Genomic DNA, 10000 nt, shown 5'->3' with positions numbered 1-10000 from the left:
CCTTCTCCTCTGAGAGGTCGGCGGGGGTGAGAGGTCCAACAGGAGGTGTTGCGTCTGCAGAAGACCCGTTTCCGATGGTTAACAGCCTGAAGCACAGATCAACAGCAAGGTGCTCGTGGGAAGTTTGCTGCGACCTGTGAAGTAGGAAACCAACAGAATGACGAGAAGTCGACTGACTGAGGAACCGGGCAGAGGTGTGAATGCCAGAAGATGGCCCATATAGATAGGGGACGGTGGGACGGGCTGAACGGCGACCCTGTAAAATTCACAGGTTGGGGGCCCTGACCACAGGACCTTGGCATGTGCCGGGATTTGGAGATGGGTCTTTAAGGAGGGGATGGAGGTGAAATGAGGTCATGAGGGTGGGTCCTGATGCAACAGGACTGGGATTCTGATGAGAAGAGGAGATGAGGACACAGACACACACAGAGGGATGACCATGTGAGGACACAGGATGAAGACACGTCTACACGGCAAGGTGAGAGGCCTCAGGAGGGACCAGCCCTGCCCGCACCTGGATCTCAGACGTCCAGCCTCCAGGACTTGAGACCATCAATGTCCATTGTTTGAGCCGCCCCATCTGGGGTCGTTTGTTAGGCCAGCCCCAGGCAACCCATACGGACGGGCCGAGTGTCTACACAGCATTAGGACTCCAATCGCTCTGACGTTCTTCTCTGCCTCTTGTCGTCACCTGCTATATCTCGGGCATGGTGACCACAGAGTAGAGGCCAATGCCGTGGCCTGGGGGACGACGCCGTCTGTCCTCAACCACCCTCTCTGGGCCACACACCGCTCTGCACAGTTGTCTCTTCTGTCAGCTGTTCAACCAGGGACCCCGTGGGTCAGAGGCCACGAGGAGAGTGTGTAGACTGACCTCCTCCCGACGATCGTGAAGACGCGACCCGTGCAAACGCCTGGGGTGCAGCCAAAGCAGCCGGACACGGGCAAATTCGTAGCCTTGAGTGCAGCCAACGCAGGGGAAGAAACGTTGCAGATCCGCGGCCCCGGGCGGCATCTCAAGGATCTGGAACGGGTTTCTCCTTCCGGGTCAAACCCAGAGGAAGGACAAGGAAGGGAAACGAGGAGGAGGACGAGCTGTTTGAGATCCGTCCCGAAGATTCGTCTTCTTTCTTCTAGCGTTTTCCTTGCGCTCCGGAGAATGATGACTTGAAGTCTTTAAGCTTTTCAGTGAGGAAGAAAGCCGTTCCTCCTCGTCCTCACTGCGAGATGACATTGAGCGGGACGGCTGTCCGGCTTTGCGTGAGCTCCCGAGGCTCCAAGCCGGGGTGATCCCGCCTCCCGTGAGCCAGATCCCCTCCTGGAAAATGCAGAAAGTGCGTGCTCCCTCGTGAGGTTGTTGAAACGGTCAACGCACATTTGCAAATGAGAAGAAAGCAGAGCAATTCCGTCGGGGACTGCTTTTGCACACGGCCCCCACCTCTTGGATGCTCCCTTCCTTTTCTCTGCACGAAGATTGAGGGCAGTCTTCAAACTGGGATGCCCCAGGGCACCAGAGACCCTCCAGGGGGCCCCACGCATGCTTGGTTGGAGAGCAATCAACGTTCAGATCCTCTTGGGGCCAGCCCAGTGGCGCAGTGGTTAAGTTTGCATGATCTGCTTCTCAGGGGCCTGGGGTTCACCAGTTCGGATCCCGGGTGTAGACATGGCACCGCTTGGTGCACCATGCTGTGGTAGGCATCCCACATATAAAGTAGAGGAAGATGGGCATGAATGTTAGCTCAGGGCCAGTCTTCCTCAGCAAAAAAAAAAAAAAAAAAAAGGAGGATTGGCAGCAGTTAGCTCAGGGCCAATCTTCCTCAAAAAAGAAAAAAAGAAAGTTCAGCTCCTCCAAAAATAATACAGTAGCTGCAGGAACACGCTGTTCCCTTTGCTCAAATACACAGGAAAATTGGGACCGTGAGTCGCTCGCTCGGGAAATCATGTCCAAGACCCTGTTTCCTTCGGCGTTTAATAATCGCGCATCGAAGTGTGGAACATGTTGACCTGGCTTCGGTCGATTTCCATCGCGATGGCCGTTTTCTCAGAAGAAACGTTTTTAGCAGGTTGGGGCCGAGGGCACAGGAACCGAAACATTTAAATTTGGTGCGTGTGGCTATTTCGGTTGCCGCAACCCGGATGGTGGATGAAAAAAAAAAAATAGACTTTCAAATGTCAGCCCAGGTGAGGCCAGGATGAGAATCTGTGAAAATGAAATGCAAGCCCAACGAGAGAGAGAAAGGAAGAAGGCGGGATGCTGCTGTCCTTGGATTCAGGGCCGCCTCCTCCAGGAAGCCCTCCTCTCCATCCTTGATTCAGGGCCGCCTCCTCCAGGAAGCCCTCCTCTCCATCCTTGATTCAGGGCCGCCTCCTCCAGGAAGCCCTCCTCTCCATCCTTGATTCAGGGCTGCCTCCTCCAGGAAGCCCTCCTCTCCATCCTTCCCTTCATCACACCTGCAAGGACCCTGCTTCTAAATAAGGTCCCCTGCAAGGGTCCTGGGGCCACAAGGTGAACACATTGTTTTGGGGCCCCCGCTCCGCCCCTCACACCCTTGGAGGCCACCTCTCGGGGTGCAGCCTGTGCGCGCGGCCTCCTTCCTGCAGGGCCGGCTGGCGGGAGAGGCTGTCCCATAACGGGGCCGCCCAGCTTGGGGACGAGGGGGGGTGGGCATGGCTGCACGCAGAGAGCCCCACAGCGGGGCACGTGCAGGGGAAGCAGCCGTGGTCCCGGAAAGAGACCAGAAAGAGGAACCGGCCTCCCAGGGGGCCCGTCCCCGGCCCATTGTCACCGACACAAACCCCACCTTACAAGACGGAAAGGCAGAGACGCTGAGAGTCAGGGATCAGTCAGTCAGTCCATCCTCTTTGCAATTGACACTCGGCGATGCCGTTCCACCCGCAACACGCCTCCCAATGGATTTACTCCCAAACAGGCAAGTGGCAGCCAGCGGAAGCTTCCGGAAGGGCCCAGATCTGCAAAGCTGCCCCCACAGGGACGCTGGCTGCCAACGTCTTCGTGGCTCATGACATTTCTGCCACTTGCCGGCCGGACACGAGAATCACCGTCCACCCCCAGACGGGGCGCCTGGGAAGATGGGGGCCCCCCCGATGCCCACCTTGCAGCCGTCCCCTGGGGAGCCTTAGAGGGCCGTGTCATGCTGTCCTGTGGGGCGTGTTAAAAGGTCGGGGTTGAAAATCCCCAGTTCCCGCAGGACGGGAACCGAGATGCACGTCCCCACTCTGGGCAGCAGCCTGGACCAGCCTCCCGGGGCAGCTGTCACTCAGCGGGGTGACCAGCTCACCCTTGCTGCTGCTGCTGGGGACTCTCCCCGCTTCACACCGAAAATCCCTAATCCCGGGAAGCCCCTTGTTTCCCAAAAACCCGGCCGGTGGGTGGGCAGCTGGGAGCCACGCCGGCCACCGGGACGAGCTGACCTCCCCGGGGCGGGTCCAGAAATTCCCTTTACTCCCCCAAGAGTAAACAGCTTCATTCTATTCTATTCTATTCTATCCTATTCTATCCTGTCCTGTTCTGTTCTATTCTACTCTATCTTAGTCTAGTCTATTTTACTTTATTTTAATTTAATTTAATTTTATTTTATTTTATGTATTTTTATTTTATTTATTTTTATTTTATTTTACTTCATTTCATTTTATCTTATTTTATTTCACTTCAATATTTTATTTTATTTTATTTTTACTTTATTTTATTTTAATTTTATTTTATTTTATTTATTTTTATTTTATTTATTTTTATTTTATTTTACTTCATTTCATTTTATCTTATTTTATTTTACTTTAATATTTTATTTTATTTATTTTAATTTAATTTTATTTCATTTTATTTTATTTTACTTTACTATTTTATTTTATTTAATTTTATTTATTTTTATTTTATTCATTCTATTTTATTTTATTTTATTTTACTTTACTATTTTATTTTATTTATTTTTATTTCATTTTATTTTATCTATTTTTATTTTATTCATTCTATTTTATTTTATTTTATTTTACTTTACTATTTTATTTTATTTATTTTTATTTCATTTTATTTTATTTATTTTATTTTATTTTATTTTTTAATTTTTCTTTATTTTATTTTATTTATTTTTATTTTTATTTTATTTATTTTATTTCATTTTGCTGTATTTTCTTTTGGCAGTAAGAACCCTTAACAGGACATCAAACTTCTTAGCAAATTTTTCAGTGCTGAATCAGTGTTATCTGTAGACACTCTGTCGTCCACCCACCTCCAGAACATTGCCGTCGTCCCAAACTGAAACTCTGTCCCCGTTCACACTCGCTCCCCAACTCCCTCCCCCAGCCCCTGGCTCCCGCCCTCTGCTTTCTGTCTCTGTGACTCTGACTCCTCTAGGGGCCTCCTAGAAGCGCAATCATATAGGATTTGTCGATTTGTGTCTGGCTGATGCCGCTGAGCATCGCGTCCTCAAGGTACGTCCACGTCATAGCCGGCGTCGGAATTCCCTTCCTTTTCATGGCCGAGTAATATTCCATGGTGTGGACGGACCACATTTTTGTTCATCTGTTCCTCCAGTGATTCAAAATTGAACGGCCATATGACCCGGCCATCCCAGGTCCTGGTATATTCCCAAAATCATTGGAATCAGGACTTTAAGAGATGTGTGCACCCCGACGTTCGCAGCAGCGTTAGTCACAATAGCCAAGACGTGGAAACAACCCAAAAGTCCGTTGATGATGAATCGAGGTAAAAATTGTCAACAGTCTGAGTATGAGCCGCTTGTCCCACCCACCCCCTGGGCTCCTTGCACGGGATTGTAAAGCCGTCTCTGGCCCTGCAGCCTTCAGGGAAAGCCCCCGGGCAGGCCCCCAACTTCCCTCAGCCCTGTCACCTCCCCTCACCCCGTGTCCGTCTCCACCCACGAGACGCCCACCCCACGCCCCGTGTCATCCCGTCTGCTGCCCTCCTGGGCCCACCAGATGCATCCTCCTCGTGGTCCTCACTGGAGCCTTTCAAAAGCAAGGGCAGCCCCAGGACGTGTGGGTGGCCGGCCTCGGGGCGGGGGGCTGGGGGGACGTTGCTGACCCCGGCTCCTTCCCCGGGTTCAGACACCGGACAAGGATTGCAGCCACAGATCCCATTAGCATCGGGAGTCTAGACATTAATTCAGCACGGCCCCTGCCGTGGCAGACAGAATAGTGTCCCCCCCAGAGACGTCCACACCCTGATCCCCAGAACCCGGGAATATGCTTTGTGACATGGGCCGGGGGTCCTGGGTTATCTGGATGCGCCCTCAGCAACCTAGGGGGTCTTTAAATAGGGAAACGGGAGGCAGAATAGAGAAGAGGAGAGAGGATGCAATTCAGCTGGCTTTGCAGAAGGAGCAACGGGCCACGAGACGAGCAATGCAAGCTTTGAGAAAGTTGCAAAGAAATGCATTCTGTCTTGGAAGGAACCAGCCTCCTCACGCCTGGATCTGAGGCCCCGGAGACCCCCAAAGCTGCAAGCTGCTCCCTGCACGCCCAGATCTGTGCTCGTGCGTCCACCGGCCCCAAAAGCAAGCCCGGGAATCACTTCCAATGAATTAGCATTTCCCAACCCTGCATCGGTCGCATCTCCACCTAAAACCAAGGCTGAAGCTGATTGTGAGGCAAATTGCCCGCAGAAGGGTCTTCACAGGATCAGCTACATTAACATCAACACCGATTTTTCAAATAAATTGAAAACATGAACTAATATGAAATATATCCAAAGCAGGACCTGCTGAAAGATACTACACTTCCTCCTTCCAAACTAACCCTCGCAAACTGATTCCTGAACCTATCAAGTTGGAACTTGGCTTTTTTTTAAAAAAGCATGTTTTTTAAAAACTTGTGTAAACCCCCCCTCCGGTGACCTATTCCACCCCGGGGTCGGGGGGGGGGGTGGTGCACCGTGAAAAAGAGGAACCTTTGCATCCACTGTGGCCGTGTCCTCTCTCTCTCGGGCTCCGGGTTTCATAATCTTTGTGCATTTAATTAAATCTGCAGATGACAGGTTGCCGTTACACGCAGCCCACGGGGTCCCTGGAGGCTTGGGGACCGTGGCAGTCACAGGTCCCGTGGGGGAACAGACACTGGGGTCCCCAGGAGAGCGGGGAGCCCTCTCGAGGCCCCCCATTCCTGTCTGAGCTTTCTCCCAAGGGCCCCCCCCCCCGCCGTCCTCTGCACCCGGCTCACACAAGCCGCACGAGGCCGGCTCCTGCAGGACCACCGCGGCCCTTCCAGCACCCACGGTAAGTCCTGGGACCAGAGCTGGCGGGCAGGACAATCCCCCGAAGACGCCCCGGGAGGCAGCTCAGACCCAGGGGAGGGGACGCGTGGCTCCGTTCGAAAGATGCTCTGGAATCGGGGGTGGGGGGGGGGCGGTGTAGGACCGGGCACATCCAAGTCCCACAGCGTGTGTGTGGGACACGCACGGAGAAGACGGAAGCTGCAGACAGTCGTGGCGCTGGGGTGGGGGTGCTGGGGACGGTGGCTCAGGTTGCAGGAGGAAATGCTCGTTCTGGCACCTCTGAAGGTGCTCTGACTCTTACTGATAAGGAAACTGGGGCACCAGTTAAGGAACTTGACCTAGGTCCCTATCCAGAGAGGAAGAGAGTCCTGGGGGCAGTCCCACACCAGGTTCCCCTGCAGCGGGGGGACGGCAGGGGGGGGCTGGACGCCGGGTTCCACGGCAGCGGGGGGACGGCAGGGGGGCGCTGGACGCCAGGTTCCATGGCAGCGGGGGGACGGCAGGGGGGCGCTGGACGCCAGGTTCCACGGCAGCGGGGGGACCTCGGGGGGACGGCAGGGGGGGGCTGGACGCCGGGTTCCACTGCAGCGGGGGGACGGCAGGGGGGGGCTGGACGCCGGGTTCCACTGCAGCGGGGGGACGGCAGGGGGGCTGGACGCCGGGTTCCACGGCAGCGGGGGGACGGCAGGGGGGCGGGGCTGGACGCCAGGTTCCACGGCAGCGGGGGGACCTCAGGGGGGGGGGGCTGGACGCCAGGTTCCACTGCGGCGGGGGGACGGCGGGGGGGGGGGGCTGGACGCCGGGTTCCACTGCAGCGGGGGGACGGCGGGGGGGGGGGGGCAGGACGCCGGGTTCCACGGCAGCGGGGGGACCTCGGGGGGGGCCGGACGCCGGGTTCCACTGCGGCGGGGGGACGGCAGGGGGGGGCTGGACGCCAGGTTCCACTGCAGCGGGGGGACCTCAGGGGGGGGCTGGACGCCGGGTTCCACGGCAGCGGGGGGACGGCGGGGGGACGGCGGGGGGAGCTAGTTCACCTGGCCGGGGTCACAGGAGCGCCACTGGACCCAAATCGACACTCCTCCCTGTTCACTCCTCCCTGCATCCTGCACTCACCCACTCTGCATTATGGAGAGCATCCTTGTGTCCATCATTCCTTCGCTCATCCATTCCTTCACTCGCTCCACATTTAGGGAGAGCACCCCGTGGTCTTCCATTCCTTCCTTCCTTCCTTCCTTCATTCATTCCACATTTATGGAGCTTGTCATGTGTGTCATGCAGTCAATCACTTACTCTTCACTCTGCTTTCACGGAAAATACCTTGTTATGGCATTTATTCTCCGTGCATCCGGTTCTAAGCTCAGGACGGTGGATTCAGGCTTGTGTGTGACCCGTGCCTGGCCCAGAGGGGACAGTCCTAACCTAGACCAGAGCTGGCGATCACGGTGCAACCGTGTGGACGTCCACAGGAGCCGGGAGAGGTCAGGGGTGAGGGCTGCCTCGGGGGGACGTGGAGGACGGTGGGCAGGCCTCCAGCTCCGGGCCGGTGCAGAGGGGCGAGGGGCTCCGTTTTGGGGGGAAATCCCAGGGACGCGGCGGGAGACATCAGGGAGCTGGTCCCACCGGCGTGGCCACACAGCCTGTCCAAGAGGGGGGCGACCAGCACATCCTCTGTGCCTGAGGCCGAGCCAGGGAGAGTCCGTCCCCAAATTGGATTCTCCGTGTGTTTGCACGGATTGGGGTCATTGCTGTTTGGGGCGGAACGCGGTTGCGAGCGTGGTCGGGTCATTCTGCCTCCACAGTCACGACCCGGGCGGGCTCAGGGGCTCCCGGGGGGCTCGGATATCCGGCCCTGGGGACGTGGGGACCCTGCTGAGGCTGAGGGTCTTGACTTGGCCCCACGCCCGCTGCTCACACCCTCCAAAGGGCTGGGTGTGAATGAGCCGGCTGATCAGAGCCCATGGTCTCCGTCGAGGGCAGTTTCCCGCTTCGAGAAAACCACGACTGATGAGGGTGGGCGCAGGCCGGGGTCCCCGGCCCGGCCCCTTCTCCTCCTCGGGGAACTCTCGGCACACAGTGTGGCCCCCGAAATCCCCCGCTGGCAGAGCAGACGCTGAGACATTCAGCCGGACGCCGTGCGGGACAGACACACAAGTGCAAAGGGCACATTGCATTTTCCACATCCGGTCAGGAAACTTTGTGGCTCACCATGCGAGTTCCTTAAGCCCTCTGTGCCTCAGTTTCCCCGTCTGTAAGGTGTGCCTCAAGGCATGTTCTGGGAGTAAATGTTTGCAAACATTTGTCGGGATGCACGTTCCGGAAAGGAGGGGATGCGGGATGTGGGCTCAGGGAGCCCTCGGCCCCGGCCTCCCACATCCTCCGCAGGACGCGCTGCCGGGAAGAAAAACGTCGGCGGCCTTGGAATAGAAGGAAATGGGGACACTAGAAGCTCCCTGGGGACCTTGAGCCCGTTCACAGCGGCTTCCTGGACCAAAGCCTTATGTAATTAATGAACACGGCCGGGGCCACCCGCTTCCTCTTCTCTGAGGTCCCGTCTGAGATTAAATGGGCCGCAGTGACCACAGACAAGAAGACGTGGGTGGGTGGCTGCAGACACCCGGGCAATGACCCGAGGGGTCAGGAGGCCAGAAGCAGGGCACGTCAGTCTCAGAAGGTGGGGTGAGCGGGGAGCCGGGCGGGCACAGACGAAAGGGCCTCCGGCGACACAGGAAAGTCAGACATAAATGTCCTTGGGATTTTCCCCATGAGTCACGAGGCATTTTGTTTTTTTTGCATTGAGATAGAATTGACCTGACTTACAATGAGCCCTTTAAAGTTCGGTGGTGTTTTAGCATATTCACAATGTCGGGCAACCAGCACCTGCGTCTGCTTTCACCACACTGTCATCTCCCCAAAAGCAGACTCTGCACTCACGACCATTCACTTCCCACCCCCGTCCCTCGGCCCCTGGAATCCACTCATCTCCTTTTTATCTCTGTGGATTTGCCGATTTTGGATATTTCACGTATGTGGAATCACATGCTGTGTGTCCTTTTGTGTCTGGCTTCTGTCTCTGAGCATCATGTGTTCAAGGCCCATCCACGTGTAGCTGCGTCAGGCTTCACTCCTTTTCACGGCTGCGTAATATTCCACTGTGTGCACGGACCTCATTCTGTTTATCCCTTCATCCGTCATTGGACGCTTGGGTGGTTTCCACCTTTTGGCTGTTGGGAGCCATGCTGCTGTGAACACGCGTGTTCATGTTTCCGTGTAGACACATGTTTTCGTTTCTCTTTGACTTATGAGTAGGAGCCAAATTGCTGGGTCATAGGATAACTCTATGTTTGAGGAACCACCAGACTGTTTCCACGAGGCAATTTGTAAAGAGTGAGGGGTCAAAGGGGGGACAGGGCCGACCCTAGTCCTGGCTCAGAGAGTGCCTCCCAGCCGCCCATGTTGTCTAGGGCCACCACTGTCTTCCTGAAATAGTTGGGCTCATGTAGGTCCAGCCTGGCTCTCAGCCCCAGGCCCCTGTCTTTTCTTGAAACCACGGCCATCATAATCAACGTATTAAGTACTTTCTCCTTCGAGGGACCATACACATCGATGTGTGTGGATGAGCCCATTTTGGTCTTACAATGGTCTTTTGGGTTATCTTGGGTTGAGAGTATTCCTGCAAAATGTTCCCCTAAATTTATGTCCACCCGGAACCTCAGAACGGGTCTTTATTTGGGACTAGAGTCTTTGCAGAGG

At 55.5% G+C, this 10000-nt stretch overlaps 1 protein-coding gene across 2 annotated transcripts in view; it reads left to right on the top strand.

The window, feature by feature from the left end:
• The window catches only part of P2RY8 (P2Y receptor family member 8), a 52022-nt gene that overhangs the window by 20326 nt on the left and 21696 nt on the right, over nucleotides 1–10000 (top strand). The window contains exons 1-2 of one of the 2 annotated variants that reach the window (XM_023633950.2): nucleotides 4043–4723; nucleotides 5298–6251. The exons of the other annotated variant lie outside the window; for it this stretch is intronic. Of the exons in view, the coding sequence (XP_023489718.2) occupies nucleotides 6007–6251 (245 nt within the window). The 5' untranslated portion in view covers nucleotides 4043–4723; nucleotides 5298–6006. Of the gene's footprint in view, nucleotides 1–4042; nucleotides 4724–5297; nucleotides 6252–10000 lie in introns of those variants that run through there. 2 annotated transcript variants of the gene reach the window in all.

This window comes from Equus caballus, chromosome X (genome assembly GCF_041296265.1).
Source record: "Equus caballus isolate H_3958 breed thoroughbred chromosome X, TB-T2T, whole genome shotgun sequence".
In the NCBI taxonomy this organism is placed as follows: domain Eukaryota; kingdom Metazoa; phylum Chordata; class Mammalia; order Perissodactyla; family Equidae; genus Equus; species Equus caballus.
Note: the sequence above shows the minus strand (reverse complement) of the source record. Positions and strands in the feature narration are given on the sequence as shown.